Source organism: Empidonax traillii, unplaced genomic scaffold, assembly GCF_003031625.1.
Source record: "Empidonax traillii isolate 1590-97213 ecotype Southwest subspecies unplaced genomic scaffold, ASM303162v1 scaffold52:size1600334, whole genome shotgun sequence".
NCBI lineage: Eukaryota > Metazoa > Chordata > Aves > Passeriformes > Tyrannidae > Empidonax > Empidonax traillii.
In genome coordinates this window covers 311,745-338,894 of record NW_020955245.1, presented here as the reverse complement: position 1 = coordinate 338,894, position 27,150 = coordinate 311,745, and the positions used below count along the sequence as shown (strand labels likewise).

The following is a 27,150-nucleotide window of genomic DNA, read 5'->3' as shown; positions in this document are numbered from 1 at the left end:
GTTTTTGGGGGGTGTCTGTCTCCGAGGTGTTTTTTTGGGGGGGTCTGTCCCCTCCCGGGGCGGGGCCGGGGCGGTCCCTGCCGCTCGCTGTCTCGGCGCTCGGCCGCTCGGCCTGGGCGCGCTCGGTGCTCGGCGCTCGGCGCGGTGTCCTGAGGCGGCGCGCGCGGCCTGTCGCGGTGTGCAGGGCCTGTCGGGGCTGTCGCGGGGCTGTCGCGATGGTGAAGCTCACGGCGGAGCTCATCGAGCAGGCGGCGCAGTACACCAACGCCGTCCGCGACAGGGAGCTCGACCTGCGCGGTGCGCGGGCCCGGCGGGGGCTGTGCCCGGAGAAGGGCCTGCTCGGGCGGGGGGCTGAGGGCTTGGGGGGTCGCTGGTGGGGCCTGGGCGGGTCTGTGGGGGATGATCCGGGGGTTTCCGTGGGAGGAGGCGCCGCAGCAGGTCGAGGAGGTTGTTGGGGGGGGGCTGCGGTGTCCGTGGGGTTGGGGATGGGGGGGTTAAAGAGGCTCCAGTGTCGGGGGAACGTGGGGAGGCGTGAGGGGGGAGATCAGAGTTACGGGGCCGTTTGAGTTGGGGGGGGGATTTAATTATCTCGTTCCAGCCCCCAGGGAGGGGAAGCTGGGGTAAATGTGGGAGGAGGGTGCGGTGGAGGGGGTGGGATGTGCCCCCAGCACGAGGGATGCGCTGCAAGGGTGGGGGGTCACGTACAGGGAGGGGCTCGGGGTCTTTGCTGAGGGAGAGGGATTGAAAGAGCCATAGGGGCTGTTGTTTGAGAGGGAATGTTTGGTCTGTGAGTGGTGTGGAGGAGTCAACCCCGAGGTGTTTTGGCTGAGACTTATCAGCATCCTCGGTCCATCCAGACGTGCCCCCCACAGGCTCTGCTTTGCTCTGGGCACCACCTGATCCCTGCCTTGCCCTCTCTCACCAGGCTACAAAATCCCCGTGATTGAGAACTTGGGAGCCACCCTGGACCAGTTTGATGCTATTGATTTCTCTGACAACGAGATCCGGAAGCTGGATGGGTTCCCCCTGCTGAGGAGGCTGAAAACTCTGCTCATGAACAACAACAGGATTTGGTAAGGGGCTGTGTTTGGGCCAGGTGGGACCTTGGGGCAGAGGAAGATGCTCTTGGGAGAGAAATGTGTGTGACTGTCAGTGCTGGGCAGGTGCAGAAGTGTTTGTTTTATGGAAATAAAATAAAAAAGCCCTATATATGCCCTCTTTGATTTTCCTTCCTCTTTCAGTGCAAGAGTCAGTCTTTGTTTTTCAGCCAGGACAGCGAGGTGCAGAGTTTGAAATTTGGCCAGAACTTTAGATTTCTATAATCATCCCTGCAGAGACAAGAAAACAGGGATACCTGCAAGTGAATGGGTTTAAATCCCATGTTGCACCCAGTGCTCTGGTATTTGTTGCCAGCTTTGTTAGGAAAAGTGTTGTGGTGGGTGCTCACCCAAACTTCTGCCCGTGCCAGGCTGGGTTGTTTCACAGGGAGACCCTCTGTTTTGTCATGTTTGTGTGTGTTTTCACCTCTGACGATTCCTGACCTAAATTAAACCTTTGGTTTTTGTTGTCCTTCAGTCGGATTGGGGAGAACCTGGAGCAGGCTCTGCCCAGCCTCACAGAGCTCATTCTCACCAACAACAACATTGCTGAACTGGTAAGCTGTGGTGCAGGATAGAGCTAAACAGGCTTAAATTTGCGATTTTTATCTTTCTAATTAACCATTTTCCTGAGAGTAGGGCCATGTGCTTTTGGTAATAGTTGGTTCTTTAGAGTTAATATCATGTGGCTTTGGTGTTAATGGTGAACATACTTTAAGGAACATGATCTGCAGCTTGCACAAAGCTTAGTGGGTTTCCTGTTAAAATACTTGCAGTCATTCTTACTAATCTCTAAAATAGATAAGAGTTCAGGAACTTTGTTTTCAAATATGTGCTTTTTCACTAAATGGACTTAGAGTTTCTGGCTGTGCTCTCGTTTCCCAGGGTGAACTGGATCCGTTAGCAACAATTAAATCACTGACTTACCTGAGGTATGTAACCCTGAAAACAAAAGCTGCTCTTCCTCTGGTGTTTGAACTCTGCTGCTGGCCTGGCTCTCTGCTTTGGCCTGGAATGTTCTGCTTTTTATGAGCTGTGAGAGATCCTTTATGTCTAAAAATTGAATTACTAAAGTTTCCACTGCGCTTCATAAACATCTGCTATTTAATGTCTGAGGCTTTATGTCACTGAGTGCTGCTGGACCAGTGAGATGTAACATCTCTATAAACCAGCAAGGGCTGAAGTAAACTTGACCTTTAAAAACCTTTAAAAACCTAAAAAGGTTTAAACTGTTGTTCCAAACTATTTTAAGCTGTGTAAGCAAGGACTTTTCTGTAACCTTACGTTTGATCTAAGAAGAAAAGTAGTTTGTTCTGTGGTTTTTCAGTTGATCAGTGTCCAGGTGGGAAATGTGATGGTTCAGTTATTTGTTTGGGGCTTTTATTCTTATTTTGAGGTTGTTCTTTATGTCCTTCTTCAGCAAAATCTACTTATTAATGAAGTGCAAGTTTTTACTGTAGTCTCCATCATATCAAAGAACTTTTTTAACGGTGTTATTTGTAGTCTTACAGCAAAAGCTACATGAATGCACTTCGATGTATATTAATGTATTTTACTACAAATGTATTTTAAGATATCTTATATTAAGAACTTCTTTATAACCTTTATTTGCTTTATAGCGTTTTAAGGAATCCTGTAACAAATAAGAAGCATTACAGATTGTACCTAATCCATAAAGTTCCCCAGGTCAGAGTGCTGGATTTTCAAAAAGTGAAACTCAAAGTAAGTCTGCTTTCTTTTGATTTAGCACATTTTTTTTTTTCATTCTTAAAAATTCCTCACTAACAGAAAGCTTTTTGCCGTAGCTGTAAATTTTATTGAAACTCTTTAAGTGGCTTTAAAACACGCTCCTTGTTTTCTTTCACAGTTTCATTCTGTTAAGGGTATAGTCCATTTAATTATGTGTAATTAATTTTTACTGCCTTTGTTCAGTGTTATTCTTTTCTGTCCCTCTGGGGTTGGTAGAAGACAGACCTCTAGAGAAAGAAATGAGCAATCACAGCAGAGCCCTCAGCTCTCGGTGAAGATGAGTGTGGGAAAGAGTTTAAATTTTAAGAACACAAGCTTGATACATCTTTGAGTTTTTTGGGCAATGTTTATCTGCTTGTTCTTATGTCTGGTCCCCCCATGTACCGATTTCAGTGATGAAGATGAGCCAAAGTGTCTTTTCTTGGCAAAGGCAGAAGCTTTGCAAACTGTGATGTTCTCAAATTAACTCTGTGTGTGTGGTATCGCTGTAGGAGCGACAGGAGGCAGAGAAAATGTTCAAGGGCAAACGGGGTGCACAGCTTGCAAAGGATATTGCCAGGAGAGCAAAAACGTAAGATAAAATACACAAGTTTACACTGGCATCCTCCTTCAGAAACACCACCTCCTTTGTGTGCAGTGGCAGGCAGAAAACTGGAATATCAGCTGCTTGGCAGGATGCCTTGAAAGCTTTGGGAGCCAGAAGTGCCTGGTCCAAGCACCCCGAGTTTTGGATGGTGGTGAATGCGTCCCAGGAATATCTTTGAAAGAGGTCTTTGGTCAGGGTGGATTCGTTGAAATCAATGAGCAGGAAATCTAAATTTTATTTTTTCTTTTTGTTATTTAACTGTAGAGAGGTGGCCTTAGTCTATTTTGGTTTTTTTTCCCCCTAGATAATTAGTAACTAAAATTTTTTCTTTTGCCAGGAAATATAAACTATAATATCTACCAGAGTTATGAGGATAAATGCAGATGAAAATCTTTAGTTAAGCTATTGCAAGTATATGTTTATTTAGTTTCATTCCTAGGTTGTACATCATATGTTTTGTTTATTCTGCCTATGTGGAAGTAAGAATTCAGATCATGTGTGGCAACAGCATTTCAAATTCATAGTTAAATAAAAAAACATCTTGAACTTACTTGGCATTTCAAGTTCTAATAGATGGACTCCAGCTCTAGTTTGTGAGTGGAAAGGGTGTCAGGTCTGTGGTAGTTTCAGAACAAGCAGCTGAGTGAACTAAATAGCTCAATAAACATGAAGGAAACCTTTCCATAGCTGCAGGAGAGGTTGCAGCACTCTGGTGCTGGGTCAGCACTCCAGGAATTCCTTTCCAGCTCTTTCTATTTTGACATACTACAGATTTTTTTTTTTTTGTCCTTAAAGCAGCAGCAAATAACCTTTTCCTTTGGAGTGTTGAGATGACACCCAGTCTAGTAGAGGCTTTAACATATTCTGTTGCAGTATCTCATTGGACACATGAGAATGGGAAACCCAGTTTCAGTTACTCTTTACTTATCCACCCTGCTTTTGTAATGGCAGCAGACCCTCCTGAGTGTTCAACAACATCCAAAGCAAAGAGCTTTTGTCAACTGCCTAATTAATAGTTAAGTTCTGCCTCTCTTTTTGAGCAGGTGAAAAGGGTGGTGGTGGGGATAATGGGACAGCAGGACAAGTTGCTGGTGTTTCTGAAGGAGGCAATTCTTCACTGTATCAGTTTGTTAACAAAGATAAGATACTACACCTGATTGAATGAAATGCTTCCAAACCCAGTTTGGAAACATTTCAAGTTAGAGAAGCACCTGTTCTTCAAAAAGTCTAACTGGTCTTTATTTTTCCTTTGAAGCTTCAACCCCGGGGCTGGTCTGCCAACTGACAAAAAGAAAACTGGGCCCTCCCCAGGGGACGTGGAGGCAATTAAGGTAAATGGGTCAGGAGAAAAACTGTCGTGGATCCAAACTGAACAAATGTTTCCTTTGTTCAGACAGATCAGCATGTCCTGACTTTGTTTAGGTGCTTTTTCTGAAGTTTTTCTTCTGACTGACATACCTGTTTTTGAGAACTTAAATGAAAGTTTGAGCTTAGAGATCTCCCAGGGGAGAGCAGTTTGTTTAATAAGGAGAGAAGTAAGATTGTACTTAGAATTTTCTAGAACTAGGATTTAGTAGAACTTTCGTAGGAGCTTGGAAGCAAAACCTGTGTCTTGTGCTGATTCTGAGCAGAGTGAGGTGCTGAGTGTGAAGATTCACCGTGTTCTCTGTCTGTTTTCAGACTGCCATAGCAAATGCCACGACTCTGGCCGAGGTGGAGAGGCTGAAGGGTTTGCTGCAGGCTGGGCAGATCCCTGGCAGAGAGCGAAAATCAGGTCACTTCACTTCTGTTACTCGTTCCCCAAGCAGAATCCAACCTTCTGATGGTTTATGTGATTTCAGTAGGGAGTTACGAGAAAAGGACGCTTTGGGAGTTGAAAAGCTCATTTTAGATGAGAGTAACCATCATCAGAAGGACTGTGGAGCACATCCCTGACTCCTAATTGGTGTAGGATCTGCCTGGCCTCGAGTGCAGCTCAGGGCTGTTACTGCACTTCCTCCAGGGCAGGTGCCAAACAAGGGGCTTCACTCTATTGGATAGCTCCAAAAAATATTTTAAAAATACTTAAAAAATATTTTTAAACATGAGATTAATTACAAAGTCCATCTGGACTCGTGCTAAGTGTCGGTGCCTGGGCTGTGGGTCCCTGGAGCTCTCCAAGCACGCACAGCCCATAGCAGGCTCCTCACGTCACCTGTTTGCTCTTTGTCACTGCTGCTTGGATTTTCCTTCCTAGTGTTTTTATTATTAACCGTTATTAATGGTAATTAATAATTACTAGTATTATTAGTAACCGTTATTACTCCTCCTGTGCAGAAGGGTGGGAAAAGAACATCAGTCCCTGCGGCAGCTGCCCTAACACTCTGTCGTGTCCTTTCAGGCCCCTCGGAGGACGGCGAAGAAGAAATGGAAGAGGACACGGTGCCCAACGGGTCGTAGCCGGCTCTGGTGCTGCCCCGGAGCCCCTTCCCGCCCCGCTCTGGGCCCATCGCCCCCGTCCCTGCACATTTCGGTGTCCAATAAACCAGCGCTCCCTTTTTCTCCCCGCAGTGCCGCGAACTTTTCCGGGGGCGGGACGGGCGGGACCCTCTGCGCGCCCTCATTGGCCGCCGTGCGCAGGCCCCTCTGCTCTCATTGGCCTCCGCACCTGTCATGCACAGGGGCGCGTCGCTTCCTGGAGTTGGCGGCGGACAGGGCGGTGATTGGCGGAGCGGGGCGTCGTCCGTACGTGAGGCGGTGACGGACGGGGCGGTGATTGGCACAGAGGCGCAGGACGGGAATGTAGCTGGCGCAGGCGGTGACGGACGGGACGCTGATTGGCTCAGCGGGGCGGCTCCCGGCCGTGAGGCAGTGACGGACGGGGCGCTGATTGGCTCAGGCGGCAGCGGACGGGGCGGTGATTGGCGCGGAGGGCGTGCCCGGCGCGGGGGCGGTGCCGGCCGTGAGGCGGCGGCGATGGCGGCGGTGCTGGAGCTCGGGGGCGGCGGGGCCGCGGCGGGGCCTGGGCCGGGCCCGGGGCCGTCGCTGGGCCGGGGGGGCCTGGAGGTGCTGCAGCACACGGGTGAGGGGAGCGGGGGCCGGGGGCGCGGGTGTGGGGCGGCAGGGCCGAGGGCGGGGCCGGGCGGGCCCGATGTCGCGCTCACCCCCGACCTGTCCCCTCGCAGTGGGGTCGCTGCTGTCCAGCTATGGCTGGTACATCCTCTTGGCCGCCGTCGCCGTCTATCTGCTCGTGCAGAAGGTGTCCCGGAGCCTGGCGGCGCGGCCGGGCGCCCACGGAGCGGCTGAGGCGGCAGAGGGTGAGTAAACACAGTGAAATAAAGCCCCGCGCCCTCCCCGGGGCGGTGTTTGTGCCCCTGCGGGTCCTGCCGGCCCTGCGCGCTCCGGGCGGGCTGTCTGACCCTGCTCGGACCCACACGCGGGCCTGGGGTCAGTAACAGCCCCGAAGAGGTTCGGTCCTGAGGAGTATCCATGGGGAGCGATGCTCGGGATAACGGCGTCCATCCGCTGGGAGGGAAGAGATCACTGGGAAAAGCTGGGCCGGGAGAAGTGTTTTTAAAAGGTTCTGAAGGAAGGGCTGCGTCCCGAAGGAACGTGGTTGGGCACTGCAGGACAGGGGAACAGCTGCCCCTTGGTGCTGCAGGAGCTGAGGGAATGGTGGCTAAAAGCAGATGTGGTCACTTACCGGATTAACTTTCAAACTTACCAAACAAAACCAAATCTAACCCCTGGGGGAAAATATTAACTTTTTTTTTTTTTTTTAATTAGTATTCATTGTTTTTCTTCAAATTAAGTCCTTCCCAGTTCCTGCTCCTGCAGCACTGTGTACATTTGGGGTGTAGCAGCCCGTGTTATCTCAGTGAGTGTGGCACAGGTTGCAAGGCTTACAGGGACAGGATCCTGCTGTAAAAGCACAGGCTGTGCCTGTGGATCTGCCAAGTCCATGAGAGCTTGGCACCCATCCCTTTGGAACCTTGAACGTGGGGCCCCAGAAAATCTCCCTTGCGTGCCCTCATCCCACTGCTGCTCTTTTGTGGTGCTAATTAAGCCGTGGTTTAAGTGCCAGAACTGCCTGTGAAGTGAAATTACTGAAAGTGCTGACATTTGTTTCACTTAGTCATCACTGGATGGTAGCAAACATATAAGGAGGCCAACAAATGGGGAGACACTTCAGCTGCCTGAGGAAAAAGGAGAATAATATTTGCCTTTTTGGGGGCGTAATTTTTCTTTTGACTTCTCCTAAGGGCCAGTCATGAAGAGAAGCGGTGACTCCATGTAGATTTTTCTGAGACCTCCAGGTGTCTCTAGAGAGATGTGTCATGTTTATAAGTGATTTCTGTGCTGGTGGAATGTGTTAAATCCACTGCAGCACCGACACAAGCAGGACTCTTTGCCAGAAGGAGTAGGAGTGAGTGTGGGCTGGTTTGCCTCAGCCTTCTGCGTAAAAGAAGTTCTCTGGGTAAAAATGGGATCCCTGTGAAGCCTGGGTGATATTTCTGAATTTATTTGTATCAAACAAATCCTTCAGAAATAGAAGCAAGTACCCCAGAAGTGTGAGGTTAATTTTTTTATGGGTCAGTTACATCGTTGTCCTTATTAATTCAATAGATTAAAACTTTAAAATGTGAAAGCGCGATGAAATTTAAATCAGCATAGAAATTACTGTAAAAGATTAGCAGGAAACTGGACTTAAGCTGTGATTTTCTGCAGAACAGCTGCAGGGAGAGATGTGAGCCTTTCCTTGTTGCAGTTCTTTGGGGAGATCATCTGGAATTTACTTTGCAAACTCTTTCCCAATTTCCTAGAGCCTGATGTGGTGGTGAGAAGGCAGGAAGCTTTGGCAGCAGCTCGCCTCAGGATGCAGGAGGAGCTGAATGCACAAGCAGAAAGATACAAAGAAAAACAAAAACAGGTGACCAGAGACTGCTTCTTTCTTTAACTCATAAACTCGTCAGCGAGTACTTTGCTGCTGTTAAAGAAATGATTATTCCATGTTAGATACAGACAAACAGGAGACTCGTTTTCCCTGGAATGTTGATGTAAGCTTGCCACTTGGTTCTGTTTTACTTTCAAAATGTTTTAAAGCATCAAGTGGCCAGAAGAAGCTGCAGACACAGTCTGAGGAGGGGAACATACAGACACATACCCAGAAGGGGAAGATGTGGGTGTGTATAGAAGTAAATGCTTCCATAAGCTCAGAGCTACTGCATCACATAAAGGTGGATCCCTCGGGGTTTGATGAGTCTGTCGTAGCTGTTTCTGGAGATTCTGATCTGAAATCTTGTATGTCCTGGATTTTTTTTCTGCAGCTGGAAGAAGAGAAGCGGAGGCAGAAGATAGCCATGTGGGAAAGCATGCAAGAGGGGAAGAGCTACAAAGGAAACCTGAAACTCAATCAGGTAACAACCGTGTTAGTCAGGTCACACTTTTGTTTATGTGTTTAAATGAACTGAAGTTCACACTCAGTAACTTTCTGCTTCTCTGAACAGCAAGAAGCAGAGTCTGGTGCCTCCACCTCAGCGGTCCCGAAATCTAAACCAAACAAGAAGCCTTTGCGAGGAGGGGGTAAGTGTGGGATCCTTGAGACACCCAGAGCATTTATCCAGCTGTGTCCATAGTCACTGTACAGACTTCTTGTGTTCATCAGTGAGGAAGCAAAATGTGCCTTACAAACGAGCTGCGTGTCTCTGGTCAGTTGGTCTGCTCTTGCACTTTGTGCAAAAAAACCTGGCAGGAAGTTTTTGTGGGGCTTTTCCCCAGGAAAACAGTGTTCCAGTTTTTTTGTTAATGATTTACTTTTTGTCGCTCAAAATTATAGATTTTCACAATATTTCTGGGATACCTCCCCCATTATGGTAGAAGTCCAGTAATTTAATACCTGCTCTGTCCTTCAAGCACCCATAGCATGAGCTAAATGCTGGAAGTACACCTGTAAATTTATTATGTAGATTCAGGAAGATGAAAGACTTAATTATGCAAAACCTGACCTTATTTAACAGATACCGCAATAATGACCTACTGAATGTATAAATCCTGCAGATGTATAAACCATTATCAACTGTCACAAAACACCAGTAGGTCTCAGCATTAAACTCACTGTCGCCTGCTGAAATCACCTTGATGGATGAAGTGCCTCCTGTGGCCTCACACCGCCCTTGTTGGGCTCCTTGCCATACACTGGCCATGCAGGCAGTCTCCCTTCTCTCCTCTCAGCCCAACAGCCTGTGCCTTACCTGCAAATGCTGCTCTGGGTATATTTTAATTGCAGTTTTCCACAGTAGAGTGGATCGTGTAGACAACCTTAATCATAGCAGGCTGAAAGGGAAACCCACTTAGGGTGCAGCACTGAGTAAGTCACTTGATTAAATGCATAAAATCTGCAGATTCTTGATTAAACATATTAAATGTCAATTAAACCTCAATAGCGCTGAAATTTCTGCTTTGAGTATTTTTCCTGACATTTGAAGGAATCAAGAAGTTGATTTACCTTAGGTTGCTTAATATGAGGGCAGTGTGATGTCTGATCCTATCAGATATCTTTGGTAGCTCTCACGTGGGATTTTTACCTCCCTGGGAATGAGCAGTGTGTGGGTTAGAGCTGTGCTGAGAACCAGGATCAGGGCAGCTGGGCTGAGGCACCTTTCCACCTTCTACCTCTCCTGGCTTAATCCTAAGCAAAATCTTTGCTCAAGTAACCAATTATAGAATTAAAGGTCTGGTATCTTCTCATGAGGTGAGATCAGCATGAAGTGAAAGAACCATCTGCACTGTTCAGCTGATGAATTAAGCTAGAAAGAGAAACTTGGCTACTCTGAGAAAAACAAATTTAGAAGGTGAAGGTGATGCTGGGAGTTTCAGTGGAACAGGGAAACCTACTTGGTTAACAGTGCTGCTACCATTTGGGTACTTTGCTTTGTGCAGAACAAACTGAGGACATTTGCCAGGTTTTATCTTTCCGAGCGTGTCCTGAAATGAAGTTTCCCATGGCTGAAGCATTAGGATGTTTAACTGAAATGTATTTTTCTCACCATCTGTGCTCACCTTTTGAAAATCTCTAAAAAAATACCTTGCAGTAGTAATGAGTGGATTTACCTTTTGACCTTGAGAGTATTCCATGCAGGTCTGGAATACAGGATTATTTAAGTCCCTGACCATTAGGGCTCTTGGAAAACAGTAACAGTCCCACAGAGTTTACTGTAAAAGCTGCTGTTCCTGCTCTGTTTATCCTGCAGAGCAGCACTACAGCTTTAGTGCAGGCTTAGAGAAATCGAATGGTAATTCATTTCAATTTAATTTAATCCAAATCGATCATATTAAAACTCAAGTGTTTTGCAATGGCTTTTACTGTTGGCACTACAAAAATAAGCCCTCTCAAGTCTGGATATTTTCTCTGCCTTCATTTTCCATAAAATGCTGCCTATGTATTAAGTATAAACGAGGTGAGATGTATTTTTGGTGTTCCTTGTGTGCTGGTGAAGGGCTGTGGAGGGTGAATGTTAACGTGATGGATTTCTCCTCTGTATTCCCAGGCTACAACCCACTGTCTGGAGAAGGAGGTGGAACGTGTTCCTGGAGACCAGGCCGGAGAGGCCCGTCAGCAGGTGGATGAGGTTAACCTCCCCAGTGCCCCACGGCACCAGCAGGCTTGATCTTACCCACTGTCTAACTGCCCACAGCTTGCCTGTCACAGGGACTCCTTTGGGGCTGGTTTAGTGCTGCTGGTCACTTAAAACAGATTCACACCCTTTCCAAACTGCGTTGGATGGTCTTACCCCAGAGAAATACCTGATCCTCTTGGAGAGGACAGAGAAGCAATTCCCAGTGTAATCAGTTAATTTTCACTCCAGCCCAGTTGAATCACCTGGAATGGGGAGATCTGGGCTCTCTGGCTATTCACAACACTGGCCTCAGGCAAATTTAATTATCTCTGTTTACCTCTGCAAAAATGAGGATGTTTGCCATCCTCAGACGTGTGTTACCAGATCTGCTGCGTTTGTCTGGAAGGTAATTTAGAGAGGAAGGTTATTATCATTGGCAGACACTTTGAATTTAGGCAGAGGGACTTCCAGGAAAAACACAGGTGGTCTGACAAACGCCACAGATTTGCACCGTGGCCAGTTATTGCAGAAGAGTCTCTGTAACAAGTCAGCTTGAATGACGTTTTCCTCATAAATGGTAAACAAACCAGCGAGGATAACTGATGCTAGACATGCTAGACAGCAGATGGGGGGGAGGGTTCTTGCTATTCCTTTTTTTTTTTTTTTTTTTTTTAATTTTATTTCAACTGCTTTGTAAAAACAAGACATTATCAATATTAAATATAATTGCAAACCAATGATAAATCTGGTTTTCCTACAGCATCTTTTCATAGAAGGAAGGTGTTCTAGTGCAATAAATGTGTATAAAGCGGGATGGGAGATGATGAGATGAGCCTGCTGCCAGGTTGTGCAGCACCCAGGCTGAGGGTGGTGTGTGCTGAGGAGGGCTCTGGCCAGTGAATGTGTCACACTGGCAAGTGAGGGGCTGCAAGGAATAAGTGTGTGGTCTTCATCCTTCTGGTGTATATCCAGCTGTGGGCATAGAAGAGAGAACTCATCGTAACTGAGCTTTGCTTTAGACCACAAAGTGTGTGTTCAAATGTGTGGAGAAGTGGAAATGCTGTTGTGATGTTCCTATGGAAACTAACTTTCATTTCCTGGCTATTGCCCGTTTTGGTATGTAAACTTAAATTCCTATCATTGTAACACAGATTGGCGTATGTAAGTTCAGGTTTTAATCTTTAATGAGGCAAAAGAAAACTAGAGGTGGGGAAGGATATTTGCAAGGTCTGAAGGTTCCTTCTCAGGAAAGAGGGATAAGTTGTAATCTCGCTCCTGCCTTGGGGAACACCTTCCCTTTGTGCTGGGGAAACAGGCAACACACTGAGGGGTTGTCTTCAGAAAAACAACTAGGGGAGGTTTGTCATAATGAAGCAGAAATCCTTGTGCTGATGAAATGGTTAGGATGGGTTGATTTAATTCAGTAAAAAACATTTTAAGAAATAAGCAGGACTGAACTGAGCATGTGCTAATCTCTCTCTGTGACCCAAGGCTTGCTTCTGGCTAGGACTAGGGGTATGGCTTTTTGCCCAGTTCTGAGATTTATTAGGACATAGCAAGTAAGAATGAAGTGGTTTACATATTTCTGGAAACTTCAACCTTCTCTCCCCTTTTTTTTTTTTTTATATTTTATTTTAATCCTCAAGTCCCTAAATTTGTCTTGATCAGACACTTCTAAGCTATTGAACAGCGTGGGAGGAAGAACCTCAGTTTGCAAAACTTCTTTTTTGGCTCATAACCTGCACAAGATGGAAGGGTTTTTCCTCTGTGACTTCAAATGGAAAGCTCTCCCTTGACCACAAACATTATGGAAAGGTGGTTGCTTGCTGCTTTATAGCTTAAGAGTGAGGCATGCAGAAAGCATTAGGTGAAAGTGAACTATTTAATGAATCCATTGTTCCTGCTTTGGTATGAATTCCCAAGAACTTGAATTATGAAAGATCATATTAAAAAGCCTTCAGGAGATTTCTTTTTTTCCCCCCCACTAGAGCAGTTATGCAAGAAGCCTCTTGCTCTACTGATGCAGGTGCTCTGGAAATACCTTTGTCTGGGAGAAGGTGGGTAACAAACTTAAGAGCTAATTCAAGGCTATTAAACTGCTGTAAAATGGTATTTAACCACTGTAGAGTAATGTATTTTAGGTATTGAAAAATCCTAAATCAAGCAAGTGTTCAGAGGCACAAAAAATGCCTGAAAAATGTGCAGCTAAGTATTTTTATTGGTTTTGGATGGTTTATATGCTGGAGGAGCAAAATTTTTTGTTTTCTTTAAATTGCAGATGAGATCTGGTTTGTACATAGTTCTCTTAACTATTCATCAGGAGATACTGAGCACTGGAGTTAAAACTGAACAAAAAAGCTCCCGTGTTGTCACACTCATAAAATTTATTTGGCTTTATTTATGCCTTTCAGAAACATTGTGAAATGAGGGAAAGATTTTAAGAGAGAGATTGCATACTTGGGCTTTTAAAAAAAATTATATTACTTATGCTGGACACTTTTAATGAATAGCAGAGGATGGACTTGGGAGGGTGAGGGCAATCAGGGAATCTGTCAGCAGAGCTGTTCCCAGGCATTCCGGAGTTACCTGTGTGTTAATCAAAGATCAGTGTGAATGAAAATGATAATTACACCTGTATCTGCAAGGAACAGCTGCCCTTGCAGAGTCTGAATGGAGGTGTGGAATGCCAGTTCTAACAAATCTCATCTGCTGTGTTTTATACGGTTCTGTACTATTTTGACTCAAAAAAAGAGTTGGGCTGTGCTCAGACTCCGCTGATACTCAGCTCAGCTGTTTAAATTAGAGTGTTTTTTCCTGGGCTTTGTCTTATTCCCCTCTCTAGAAGGTGACCTCACATTCCAGAGCTCTGTGAAGCAGGATGGCATCCAGCCTGACAGTCTCCTGTACATTTTACCAGCAGCCCTGTGGTTACTGGCTGCATCTAAACCCCCCTAACGCTGTTCTTTCTGCCTCCTGCTCAACCAGGCTGCTCCCTTCTACGGGCAATTGTGTTTTTGCAAGCCTGGCTGCACATCAGCACACATCTCTGCATCAGATGGATGAATTTTGCCCTTGGACAGGTTCAAAAGTGGCAGCTTTTTAAGGGATCAGTTTAGCCACGAGCGAGGCTCAGTGTGTTTCTGTCCACACTGTTGCTGAACACTAAAACTATGTAATTTCCAGCTGTAAAAAAAAAAAAATGCTGGTCTAGACTTGGATGGGCTGAAGCCTTGGGTTTTTCTTCTTTTTTTTTTTTTTTTCCCCCCCTCTCCCTCCTTTGTGGAATGAAAGCTTGGCTTTTGGAACAGCTCTGCAACCACGAAGGAAAAGCATACGGCTGCTGGCTGGGTGGTGTCCTGGCCCGGCTGCACCGTTGTAGCTGATTTTGTGGGAGCTTCCAAGCCAGCTGTTCCACGCCTGACACACACCCTGCCCATATTCCCAGCTCCAGAGCCAGCAACTTCAAAAACTTCCGTTATTTTTCTTATGAAAACCCAATGTCTGCAGTGGGATAGGTCCCCTCAGCTCAGCTTTGTGGGGGGAAAATGCACATTTTCGTGGCAGGTTTCTGTTGCGAGGCGCTGGCAGGTGGGCAGCTGCTGTTCTTGTGTATTTATTGCTGAGATCATGTGTGTTTTGACAAGCACTTTCAGCACAGAGCAAGATCTCCACTGATACATTTTCATTCCTCCCTCTTTGTCTAGTTTACTGATCAAGATTTTCTCTGTGTGCTGGTTGCCAAGCCGAGCTTCCAAGCTGGTTCCGTGAGTAACAGTCGTGTAGGAAGGGCAGGGAAAAGAACTTAGAAAATTATATTTAAAGAGAATGGAAGAAAAATCAATATCCTGGAACACCTGGCCTTTCAGCTTAGTTCTAGTGCTCTGCATTAAAATGGGGAGTTACTGTTAACTTGGCCTAAAAGATGCACTTTGCAGAAAGCCAAACCTGGGTCCTAAAACTTCATCTCATATGGGGGGTTAGCACTCCCTGTAAATTCCATTTCTTGGGTAATGTAACTGCCACTTCTTCAGCTGTTCTGCGTTTTAAGTTATCACATCTTGATGCTTGCTGTTTAAATACACGTTCTAGACTTTTCCAGTGGTTTCTTGACTCGGGTCTGGTGGCAGCACCTTAAGAACAGGTCACCTTCCCTTCCGTGCTTGCAGAGCTCTAGTGCCTCGGTGCACCTCGCAGTGCCTCTGCTGCCAAACAGAGTGTGATGAGGTCTGCAGGCTTGAGCAGGCGCCTGACGGGCCACGTGGGGAGCAGGAGGGGTTTCCATCACCTCCCAAAACTCCCGAGTCCTAAATCGGCCTCGGGAAGGCCGGGAGGCCGGCGCGCTGCACTGCGGGGCCGGGCCGGGCGATGGCAATGTCGGGCCGGCTTTGAGCAGGAGCGAGCAGTGACGGTTCTCCTTCAGTCCCTTGAGCGGGCACCTTCTGAGTCATTCGGCTGAGAGGAAAGGCTGGGGCCGGTCTGTGGCAGCACCAGGAGAGGATGGGGAGGGGAAAAAGAAGTGGGTGCTGGAACTGGGGAAGGAGTTTCCGCATCATTTGGGAAAATGCAACGGTGCTGGAAATACTGTGACAGAGACAAATGCTGCTGGTTGCCCAGTGAGATTTTTTCCATTGTGAGTCTGCTACCTTGAGTGTATGAAATATGCTCATTTTCCAGTGCATGGGCAGTTTTTACAGTATAAGTACTGGAACATTCATAATTAAAGTTTCTGGAGCATTTGGGAAGTAGTTCACTTCTTTAAGTATTATTTTAAAATGTGGTATTGTAGAAGATGTATTATTTAAAATGTGTGTATTGTAGAAGATGCATCCTGCAAGTATTGGAGTGGGCCCATCAGAGATCAAAACCAATGGGAAAGAAGTGGTATAAGATAGTCCCTTTTTCTTCTACAGGGCAGAGTTTCCTCTGTGGAAGAAACTTTTTTCATTTTATATTAAGGTTCTTTATTCCAAAAGGATCTATTCTGTATGCACACACACATACCAGCTCACCGCCTCAAGGACTTGGCTTTTTCATTGTTTAAAAATAGGATTACTGTTTTGTTAATCTGATTATGAATCTAAACCATGTGGGCCTGTCAAGTGGGCTCTTGCTGGCTGGTCAGGGTGCTAATCTCGCTGGAGTGAGTGGGATGGGAACATGGAGAATGAGCACACACTATGTGCATCCTCTGCAGATTTTGGAGAGCCCTCAGAATATTTCCTTAAACCATCCCACATGGAATAGAAAACATGCTGCATAAAAATGTGCTTATGCTTGTATAGTGTTAGATGAGAAAAATACCATGCCTTTAATATATAGGAGCCATAATACATAGTGTCAACTGTTTATTGAGACTAAGAGCTGTATTAATAGGGGAAGGCACTTAAAGGTGATTATGCAGTCTGACCCCTCTCTGCCATCCAGATTAAAAACATACTCAGGCAGGTAACAGCAGGGTTATATTTCCACTGGAAGAACTAAGCTATTCTCTTCAAGTTTTCCCTTAATCTGCTTTTTTTTCTTTTTTCTTTTTTTTTTCCCCAGTAGTGGAAACAGCAACTGCTCTATGCAAGAACAGGGGAGGGGGCAGGAGCAGCAGAAGGGGCATTTGCCTGCCAGCACTTTGGAACGTGAGTTTGGCACAATAAATGACATAAAGGGAGGCACTTGGATGTGCTGTGGGAGGATTTGGGAGCACCAGGGCGTTCCCAGGTGCCATCCCCCCTTTATGGCTGGACATCTTGGCCTTACAGCCAGGGCTGTGATCTCGTGTGGTGACAGCAGGAAGTCTGACAGAGCCTCCTCTCCAGGTCGCACCAGGAAATTGCCCCTTCCTTCTCCTGCCCCTTCCCCAAGTGTTCTCACCCCTTGCCCTGAAGGGCTCCGGGACTGTGATTGCTGTGGAGGTGCAGGGGGGTGGGAACATGCCGAGGGGGAGCTCGGGACTGAGGAGATCCAACAGGGGAACGTGCTGCTCTGCTTCATCATTTCCATGTGTGCTGAACTTGCACGGAGTTTTCAGTTCTGATGACTAACTTCTTTTCTCGGTGGGAAGAAGCCAACTGACAGCTCCCCAGCCCCAGCCCCAACTCTTCTCTTTTTTATTGCCTTTTAGCCACGCTAGCTCTGCCTTTTCCTGTAATTCATAGGCCACAGCGGCTTTCCCTTGAATCAGGATTTTTTTACAGCTGATTTGGAGCACGCAGAGAGCAATCCTGTTCCTGCTCATGGACTTGCCACATGTGCCTCTCTTGGAAAGGAGTGGCCTTACTTTTTACTTCAACTTGAATGTCTATTGGTGTCCTGTATTTTAGGCTTGTGGGGAGAGGGGAGCAGGAGAATCTGATGAAGAAGCTTTTCAAAGTGGGCTAAAAGATCCACATGTGCAGGGTGGCACAGGCTGACGATAACCCCAGACTTCATGGAAAGGAATCAGGGCAGCCATAGTTAGAAATAATAGTGAAGCATTGCAAACCCTGGGAAATAGAAAGGAATTACATTAGTGGTTGGGAAGGGGGTGGAAAGGACAGTCCACCTGGCCTTTGCCAAGCAGTGCTGCTCCTGCCCTTTCCTCACTTTACCCACCATGTGTATTCCAGTTTGGACTGTTCTTCCTTTCCCCCTTTCACCATTTAGTTCTCCTCTTTACCTTCCCACAGACACACATTTCGATACCTCTGTGTTCTGCTCACGGGCAACCGAAAGAAAAACTGCTCTTTTTTTCCTATTCATTGCTTGTATTTCTTACCTAGTTTCTATTTATCTTGAATTTTATTGTTGTTTAATACCATAAATTGTGATGGCACTTTCTTTCTGTTCTTTGTTGCTCCTGACATCAAGAGTTCACCGGTGCTGACCTTGGTATGAGGATTGCACCATTAGGAGGGCAATAAACCCCGCACAAAAGCATTGTTTTCAAGACATGTCATCGAGTTCTTTAGATAAGCAGATTGTCTTATTACTTGCTCAATCCCAGAAGTGATACAATTACTTGTGATACGTGGATCATAAAAATATTTTATGTATGCCTCTCTTTGGCTTATTAATGTAGAGTATTCCTTTGTTATGTTTTCCTGTCTTACAACTGTTCTTGCTCAAAAGAGCAGACTTTTCTTCTTCTCAGCTTCTTGTGGATGACATCATGATATAAATAAAATTTAAAATGGCATTTAGAAATGCCGAAGTGGGCAGGAAATGGAAAAAAACCACAATGATAAGCAGGAGGTCAGTGGGCTGTACTTGATAAGTTTCTTCTTTTAAGACTGGAGGGTTTTTTTCCTGTGAAATGTGAAGGTTTTGGGGCTGCAGTGTTTGAAGCTGAAGCACTCTGTAGATGAAAAGCACGTGGAGAGTCAGGTTGGACAAAAGAAGAAGAAATCTTCACTCAGTAAAGTCTTCACTCTTGAGCAGTCGCTGTAGCCTGCGGATGGAAACAGACTGACCTATTTCTGGTCGAGTTAATTAGCAAGGTGGGAAAAAACGGAAGGCTGCCTGTGCCTTCACTCCCTGGCACCAGAGCGTGTGCTGCAGGAATGCATCAGTGCCAGGCAAACAGGGCTCTGGCTCTGCGTGTGCCATGGGACAGGGCTGGGGCTTGGGCAGCAGGAACCCAACCTGGTGCCTATCTGAGTCAGGGTCCCAGTGCCCCAGTGCCTTCCCATCGTGGTCTGAAGGGCTGGTGTCCCAGTCCTGGCCCCTGAGCCAGGGTTCTGCCCTGGGGTCTTGGTACAGGGTGCTGGGATGCTGGTCCTGGGGTTATGTCCAGGGTCTCAGTCCCTGTCCCCAGATCTGAGCACCCATGTTCTTTTAGCCTCCTGTCCCAGCCTCTTGATCTGGGCTGATGTGTGCCAGTCTCAGGGTCCCAGTGTGGGGTGCTGGCTCAGGGTCCCTGTCCCCTGTGTGGGATGCTGGGTCAAGGTGGGGGTCCCTGTCATAGAAACACAGACTGGTTTGGGTCGGAAAGGACCTTAAAGTTCATCTCACCCCAACACCCCTGCCACGGGCAGCGACACCTTCCACTGGACCAGGTTGCTCCAAGCCCCGCCTGGCACACTTCCAGGGACGGGGCGGGACGTCCCGCGGTCCCGCTCCAGGGTGGTGCTTTGCGAACCGGCTCCCGGGGCCACCGCGGCTCCCGCTCCCCCCCCCCCCCTCCTCCTCCATCCCCTCGCCGGGACCCCCGCGCAGGGTCCGGGGGCCGTCCCGGGGGCTGCACCCGCGGCGGCCCCGCCACCTCGGCGGCGTCCGGGCGGGGCCAGGGGCCGCACACGGCGCCTGTGCCGAGGGGCAGGGCCGGGGAGGCGGGCGGCCCCCCGCTCCCCTCCCTCCGCTTCCCGTCCCTGCCCCTTCCCCCATGGCGGCGCTGGGCGCCTCGGCGCGGCTGGCGGCGGCGGCGGCGCTGTGAGCAGCGGGGCCGGGCGGGCATGGCGGGCCGCGGCCGCCGCGCCTGGCTCAGCGTCCTGCTGGGGCTGGTGCTGGGCTTCGTGCTCGCATCGCGCCTCGTCCTGCCCCGCGCCTCCGAGCTGGCGGCGGCGGCGCGGCCCCACCGAGCCCGCCCGCAGGGCTGCCGCCCGCCGCCCGCCGCCGCCGCCGCCGCCCCGCCGCGCCGCCCCGGCCCGCCGGCTCAGAGCTTCCTCTTCGTGGGGGTCATGACGGCGCAGAAGTACCTGCGGAGCCGCGCCGTGGCCGCGCACCGGTGAGAGGGCGGGCAGGGGGCCGAGGGGATGCGGGCGGGAGGGCTCGGAGGGGCTCGGGTCCGGCGGGCTGCTTTGGGCTGGGGGTCTGCTCGGCTGGGCTTGGGGTCGGGTCGGGTCGGCTTGACTCGGCTCGGTTGAGCTGAGTTGGGCTCGGATGGGTTCGGTCCCATTCATCTGGACGCGGCTCGGCTCGGTTTGGCCGCGGTCAGCTGAGCCGGGCTTCGCTCGGTTCAGTCCCGCTCGGCTGGGCTCGGCTCTGGGCACGGCCGGTCCCCCCGAGGGGCGAGCCCCCGGCCCGGGATGCCCTTGCATCCGGGATGTCCCCTCCGGCCCCGGGGACCGCTCGCCCTTGCCCGGGGCAGGTGTTTGCGATCCTCAGGGCACGCTCAGCCGCGGCTCTCCTCGCACCGTCCCGGGCGCAGGGAGGGATCCCCGGGGCGCTCTCCGGGCGGGTGCGGGGTGCGGGAGAATCAGCGCCCCGAGCGCTCCTCCGCTGCCCGGGCGGGTCGGCAGAGATGCGAGGGGTCGAGGGAGTCGCGTTGCCGCTCTCACAGGGTCTGGTTCAGCCAAGTGCCGCCTGGCAGGTGGCCCCAGCGGCTTTGCCTGAGGGTCAGGATGCCCCACCACAGCGAGGGGGCACCGACCTCCGGTCACCGAAGGGGGCACGGGCGTCAAAGTGCTTCGTCCCTCAGCGCTTCTGCCTTGGCACGGCTGCGCCACGCTGGTGCAGTCCTTGGCTGCTGCTTCTGGGGAGAGCTGATGGCGTGACGGGAACAGCAATAAAGTTTGGAGACCGTTGTGACCCTCTGGATAGGGAAGAAAAGACCTCTGCACCAAGCCAAAAGCCAAAAGCATGTACTCGGGAATGAGACCCAGAAAAGGCATCTGGGAACAAAGAGTAAAACCCACCTTTGCTCGCCTCAGCTGCTGCTGAGGTTGGACCAGGTAGTGAAACAGCTGGGATGAGGGAAGTAAGCTTGGGTGAAATGCTCCAAGCGTTTGGCTGGTGGAGCTAATGCAGGAACAGGGGCTCAGAGCCGAGTGCTTGTTACCTGAGCACACCTATTTTTGGAGCAGGGATAATCTTTGTGCTGCTTGCTGTAGCCCGCGGCATGGTCTCCAGCTGTAGCTGGGTATGGCCGCGAGTGCTAACAGGGATTCTGTCCAAAGCCTCGGCAGCATCAGGATAATCATCTCTTCTGTGAGAGACGTGTCTGTGGCTTTGGTGAAACACTCTGCTCTGCTGAAATATGCTGGGATATGCTTATTGCTCCGGCGTCCACGCCAGCAGGCAGTGCTGGGAGGCTGCGCGGGAAGCCTGGCTTGGGAATCTGAAAGAGTTAAGAGCTAAAATGTGAGCTCGGGTATAACCCCAGCTCTGGCTGAGCTCTGCACAGCCAGCACCGTCGGAGGAGCAGCCAGGAGCTCTGGAGAGGATCTTTAATAAAACATCCCCCTTAGTTTTGTGCTGGAACAAACCCTTCTCCATCTCCCGCCTACCCTGGCTGAAAAGTACTTGGCCCTATTGGCCAGTAAGAACAGGATGGCAAAACCGTGTAGGATGGACCATCTCCATCTCCTCCTCTGCCCAGCTCTGGTTTCAAGATATCTCTATATCAGCACCAAAATGCAGTAAAATTGCTTAATTTGGGCAATCTGAGGCATATTGTCCACCGACGATGGTTTTAATGGAAACTTAATTCCTTCTTTCAGTACTAGACCTGTAATTAAGTTACAGGGAGAGCATGATTGGTGCTTTGAAATGGGTAAAAGAATCTGTTTCTTCAGGGTTATGTTCTTTTCATCACCGTGTGGGATGGAGCATTTTGGATTGCAAATCTCATGTGCTGTGTAATTTGCATTTACATACAGAGAGGCTGGAGTTGTGTCGGAACATCACCTAACATGTTTTCTGGTAGAAGAGCTTGTCTAGCTGTCCATCAGATTTTGCATCAAGAATTCAAGGAAGGGAAATTTATCACAATGTTGTCCAGAGATTGGTGTTATTTTTGGGAGGAATTTGCTTTGCTGGTGTGGGAAGGATTCTCATCCCTGGTTTTGCCCGTGCTGGCTGAGCAGTCGCGTGCTGTGGCAGAGCTGGGTTTAGAGAACCAGATCTGCAACATCTGCTCTCACAAAGCAATGGCTAAAGATGCAACTCAACAAATCCAGCTAATGGAAACGGGCTCCTTCAGCCCTTAGAAGGAGATCTGGGTGTCGCTTTTTGCTGCGCAGCTATTTTGGTTTAACCTCTAGAGATGATGTCTGCTCTTGGAAGGGATGGATAAGGAGACTCTTAGCGATGTGGTAGGGCTAAATGCATTTTTCTCACCTCCGCTGGTGAAAGAAATGAGCTAATGTCCTGGTGACAGGAAGACATCTTCGGGGGGGAAGGTGGGGAGGGGGGAAGAGGAAGACAAACCTGAAATCTTAAATGGCTTTTGATTGCCATGAAGTACTCAAGCAGACAATTGCTGGGATTACTACACTGACAAAGCATCCTGGTGAGCTGAATCGCTGGCACAGCCAGTGAAATGGGAAGCTGCTAGCAAGGCATTCCCGGGGTGGCAGCGTGTGCAGAGCCTTGATACCACGCTGAAAGGAATTAGGGATTCAGAGGCTGAATACCTCCAAATTGCTGTGGCTCAAAGGCCATTTACAGACACAGCTAAAAGGGACCGGAGCGGAAAGCATTTGCTGATCCTTGCTGCTGTGAATCCAGATAGGGTCTAAAAGAGGGGAAGCAATCCACTTCCTGAACATCAATCATCAGCAAAATGACCACTGCAAGGCAAAGCAGGGCCTGCTGGATTTTCGGGAGCCGCTGGCTCTTTGAAACAGTCGTGCTTTTGTAGTGTAGGAGGCAGAGAATAAGCTTTAGCTCTACAGGTTTTCGGAGGGCAGGTTTGCAGCCCTCAGCGGTTATTGCATCTGACAGCCAGGTTAGCAGAGCTTCCCTGCCAGGAGGCCGGTGAAGTGCAGCAGCAGGAACTGCGGTGTCACATCACAGGACAAGGAATAGTCAGGAAAAGAGCCGGGCAGGAAGCAGTTAAAGTGTGGCTGGGGTTCAGGGAAAGTGCAACAATATGTGCTAATGGCTTTGCAGTTGAGGGGAGTTGTCCTAAAAGAGCTGCGGGAAGGAGAGGATGGGAATAAGCAGGCTCCCAGAAGATTTAAGCGTGCTGTCTCAGGAACAGAAATATCAGGCAGTTAACCCATTTTCTTTTTTTTTTTTTTCTCTTTTTTTTTTTTTTTTATTTTGCGTAGCAACTAGATTTCCCGGGAAACGTGGCAGCAGAGTGGTGTGAATGCAGTTAATGGCGAGATGTCAGCGGCTGGCCTTTGGCAGTATCTCTGCAGGAGCACAGCCGCAGCACTCTGGTTTGGGACAGTCCCCACGGCACCCTCTGGTGCCAAGAGGACCATGAGTGATGCCCAGGGCTCGTGCTTGAGCCATCCCTCTCCTGTGGCAGGAGGATGCCCTTGGGAGGCTCCATTTGCTGCCACGCTGTTGGTGGTGGCGGTGGCTTCGGGGAAACATTGCGAGCTGAAATCTAAATACCTGAGTGCTTGGAAGGGCTTAAGTGAAAGGCAGCCAGAAGGATTTGGGGTCTAAAGGAGTTGGTATTATCTGTCTAAGCCTGCACTAGCTGCTGCAGAAGTGTAATACAAAACACATTGTTGTGCTGCTTTTGAACTCAGAGGCTGTTGGGTGGAGGCTGATGGGTGGCACTGGGGTTCACGTGAAGTGACTTTGGACATCTGTGACATCTCAGTACATGCTTTTACTTCATGTGTTAATTGTACCACAGTACTGCAGTAGCGAGGACTGGGTCCTGTCCTGCCCTTGTACCTTCCAGCAGAAACACGATGTACTTTCGGAGATTTCTGAGCAGTAACCTAAAATTTGCAAGAATGTTTAAGGAACAGTATGAAACAAATACAGTGAGAGCAGCTGGTGCTGGTATGTGGGAGATAAGGAGCAACAAAAGTCACCTACACACCCCCCAATAACCACATGGCCCGAACCTCTGGGACACTTGGGCTTTGATCTTAGCCTGACCCGCTGACTGTTGGCGTACCTATGGGTGATACATCCATTTCTGTCCCTGTTTCCACAAGGAAGATGGCTGGATATGCACAATCAGAAAACTGGCATCACTTTAAACTGGAAGAGTTTAGTTCAAAGGACTCTTAAGAGCTGTGGAAGCTGCTTGGTTTCTCCGGTAAAGCTGCCCTGCAAACACTTGGCAGGAACGTTTCCTCAAAATCTGAATTCTGTGATGCAGATCTTAACGACGGGGCCTTTTAAACCTATCTGGAGATTTTAAAAAACAGCTTTTTTTTTTTTGGTGACCTCTCATGATGGTCATGTGCAGTACCACGTGTAGGAGCAGTGTGCTGGTTTCCATGCTCAGCTGTCCTGGCTAAGCTGTGGTTCATTGCTTCCCCTGCAGCAAGTGTTGCTGGAAAGATGGGACCTTGAAGTGACGCAAAATTAGCCCCAATACAACATGAAATTTAGTTGCATTCAACACATCGGTCTTTTATGTCTGTTATCTTCCTGAGTTCTTGACAAATTATGATTTTCTTCAGCGTAATTATACGAGGTGACTATTTCCCAAAACTTTAAATGATTTCTCTGATCTCCTCTAAGGGATGTTCCTGAGCTGCAGACGAAGAGCATTTTTTGTCGTAGTGTTCAGCTTGGGTCTCTACAAAGGGAGCACTGTCTGCATAATACCCCTGACTGCGCTTCTGCCGAGTCTGCAGAGCTGATAACAAAGCTAGGTAATACAAATAAATAATAAATACTGGAAACTCACGATAAAACATTCAAGATCTGTGCTCCTCCTGCTTCAAGCTATGCCTTTTGAGCTTCTTTTTGAATGAAGAAACAAACGTACGACAACATTCGATGACTATAGTTGTGGTCACTTTTTTAGACGATATTGGGGGTTTTTAGCACACTCAGGGGGCACAGAGTTTTCTGTATTTTGTGAATACCTGTACCAGCTGGGATAAAATCTTTTCACCCAGTTTACTTGTGACTTTCTCAGGTTAGGGTGTATGTAGGGTATCCAGTGTGCAAAACCAGTTGAAGGGTGATAAAATTGATTTGGTAGCCACTGATACTGGAGACCAATGTCCTCTGCTAAGAGCTTTCTCCTCAGGAAGCGTTACTGATTTTGTTTGTGTTTGTTTAATTTTCACTTTGACTTCTTTGCCAAGACAAGCTTCTGCTTTGTTGGGAGTTCTGTACCTCTTGCACTGAGAGAAACCAGGTCACACACTGTTGTGCAGGTGTTTTACCTCCTGGGGAAGGTAATGGAGAGCCTTGCTGTCCTGATTCATGCACATCCTCTTGTTTAGGCAGCAGATTCAGATTACACGGAGGAGATAAGGTTGGGATCTGTCAGAGCAGTTCAGTTGCTGGGTTTTTTAATGACCGGTGCAGGACATGTATCAGTTGTATCCAGAACCTGATATTTCTCCTTGGACAGAGTCAAAATGGCTTTGAGCTGACTGAGGCCACCAGCAATCGATCACTGCAGCCAAGGTGTTCTCTGCAGGTGTAGATGCAGGAGTCTGGTGGCAGAAGTGCTGTGTCCACATGTTCTTTAATCAGCTGAGGGTGACAGGGCAGCGCAGGGGAAGGAGGGCATCAAGTGTCAATGAAAACATTTTCCCTTGGGTTTTTTTTTTTTTTTTTAATTATCAAACATACGGTTCTTTTTCAGATACAACCTGCAAGTCTTGTGTTGGAGAGCCCTTGATCAGGAAAGTCATGCCAGTGGGTGCTGGGGGGGCCACAGAGCTGGGGAGGTGTTGAGACAAGAGCTCTGTGCTGAGGAGCTGAAGGGGTCAGGTTGCTGCCCATAACCTGAGAGCAGACATGGTAAACTAGACTGGAGGTGGGGGGACAGGCAAGTAATGTAGGTGTTACCACACTAATCTGTGGAGCTGCTGGTGCCTGAGCCACGTCTGATTCTTTGCAATGTCGGATAAAAAAGTTAAAAGCAGCTTTGACCAGAACTCGTCCCTGCATTTACCAGCCCTCAGTTCTGCTGATAACTGGGGTCAGAAAGACGTGCTCACAGTTCATCTTGCTGTCTGTGGTTTGGCTTCTTTGGCTGAGCGCAACAACATGTTTCCTGAGCAAACTGTTCCCTGTGTGTTCTCTCCCCGAAAAAGGGCCGCAGCGAGCTGTGGCTCCGACGTGAGGAGCAGCCCGTGGTGACTCCATTGTTTCAGCCTCTGCCCGTTGTCACAGACACTCGGGCCATTTTTCCATGTGGGAATGTGTTTTGCCTGCCTGGGTTCGAACAAACGCTCAAAGCCACAGTCACAACACGTCGAGTTGTCTCATCCCAGAAATTGTGTTGTTGCAGGAAGTGAACAAAGGCTCAGTCAAGCTGTGCTGGGGCTCGGTCGATGTGGTTGATGTGGTTGACGTGAGATCCCGAGGCTGAAGTAACGTTTTGGTGCCGACCCAGGTCACACACTGGTCCTTGGGGTGTGGTTATTGTTAGGACCTGGTCTTCCTGTCTGTGTTGTGCTCCTCACATACGCAGGAATATGTCTCTGGTGTACTCCTGCTTTAATGGGAAACTTAAGTATGGCTCAGGCACATGGAAAAATGGGCTCAAACTGGCTTTGATTTGAGGGTTTTAGTGCAATGAGAAGGCTGGGAATCAAGCATGCCAGGGTTTATGGGTGTAGATGCATTTTGTTCCCTCTTCATTGAGTGGGAATTCTTCACTTGACAGTACTTTGTGGGTCCAGAGGTGAGGGTACCAGGTTGGAGAGCAGGGAGTAAATTTAAGCTGGGAACCAACAGAGTTGGGTGGTGGTTTAAAAAAAACCCAACAAACTAGTTGAAGACAAATCCTCATGAGTCCAGAAAGGAGCTAAAGCTTGGAGTGATAGAAACCATCCTGTGTTGTCCGTAGATTGTAGTCATTAGAAAGGCAGATCTTTCAGGATATGGAGAGCAAGGCTGAAAATTCTTTGTTTGCTTTTGAATGAAAAAGTCAATAAACAGAAATTTCCATAAGACTTTAGGTAATAACTTGTCCTGGGTTCATTGAAAGCTGCCTTGGGAGCTGCTTGCAGTGGATGAAATTTCTCAGTAGCTGCTTCTGCCTTTTTTGTTTCTGTGAGATTAAAATTGAGATGCATCGAGTATCTTTAATGAAAAGAAGCCTTTTAAACTTAGATTGGGAGTTGGTGTGGGAAGAGCTGTAGATGATTTGTATGGTGAGTGTGGGTGTCACAAAATAAACAGCAGGACTTCCTTAATAGTGGAAGGTCGAGATATGATCATGTCACGTTTACAAGGGGCAGCTTTCAGTGCTTTAACAGGATATGACTTATAACCAGTAGTACTGTGCATTAATTGCATGACTGATGATTAAAAGCCTCAT

The 27,150-nt window shown here is 48.4% G+C and overlaps 3 protein-coding genes across 3 annotated transcripts in view; all 3 read left to right on the top strand.

Moving 5' to 3' along the window:
- The first annotated feature begins 146 nt into the window (after positions 1-146).
- Positions 147-5,975, top strand: SNRPA1 (small nuclear ribonucleoprotein polypeptide A'). Its single transcript, XM_027879188.1, has 9 exons — positions 147-297; positions 926-1,073; positions 1,576-1,654; positions 1,983-2,029; positions 2,717-2,819; positions 3,338-3,417; positions 4,688-4,763; positions 5,113-5,206; positions 5,813-5,975. Exons 1-9 carry the CDS (start codon positions 216-218, stop codon positions 5,869-5,871), a joined length of 768 nt encoding a protein of 255 aa, XP_027734989.1. The 5' UTR covers positions 147-215; the 3' UTR covers positions 5,872-5,975.
- A 109-nt stretch (positions 5,976-6,084) lies between these two features.
- Positions 6,085-11,225, top strand: SELENOS (selenoprotein S). Its single transcript, XM_027879262.1, has 6 exons — positions 6,085-6,493; positions 6,597-6,728; positions 8,235-8,341; positions 8,739-8,828; positions 8,919-8,994; positions 10,959-11,225. Exons 1-6 carry the CDS (start codon positions 6,085-6,087, stop codon positions 11,036-11,038), a joined length of 894 nt encoding a protein of 297 aa, XP_027735063.1. The 3' UTR covers positions 11,039-11,225.
- An 8,210-nt stretch (positions 11,226-19,435) lies between these two features.
- The window catches only part of CHSY1 (chondroitin sulfate synthase 1), a 76,603-nt gene continuing 68,888 nt past the window's right edge, over positions 19,436-27,150 (top strand). The window contains exon 1 of the mRNA XM_027879187.1: positions 19,436-19,722. Coding sequence (XP_027734988.1) covers positions 19,451-19,722 — 272 coding nt within the window. The 5' untranslated portion in view covers positions 19,436-19,450. The remainder of the gene's footprint in view (positions 19,723-27,150) is intronic.

Bases quoted from the DNA above. Each gene is read 5' to 3' on its own strand.
- SNRPA1 (XM_027879188.1), top strand. From the start codon at position 216: ATGGTGAAGCTCACGGCGGAGCTCATCGAGCAGGCGGCGCAGTACACC. The intron at 1,655-1,982 runs GTAAGCTGTGGT...CTCGTTTCCCAG, and splicing joins ACAACAACATTGCTGAACTG to GGTGAACTGGATCCGTTAGC. The intron at 4,764-5,112 runs GTAAATGGGTCA...GTCTGTTTTCAG, and splicing joins GGGACGTGGAGGCAATTAAG to ACTGCCATAGCAAATGCCAC.
- SELENOS (XM_027879262.1), top strand. From the start codon at position 6,085: ATGCACAGGGGCGCGTCGCTTCCTGGAGTTGGCGGCGGACAGGGCGGT. The intron at 6,729-8,234 runs GTGAGTAAACAC...CCAATTTCCTAG, and splicing joins AGCGGCTGAGGCGGCAGAGG to AGCCTGATGTGGTGGTGAGA. The intron at 8,829-8,918 runs GTAACAACCGTG...TTCTCTGAACAG, and splicing joins GAAACCTGAAACTCAATCAG to CAAGAAGCAGAGTCTGGTGC.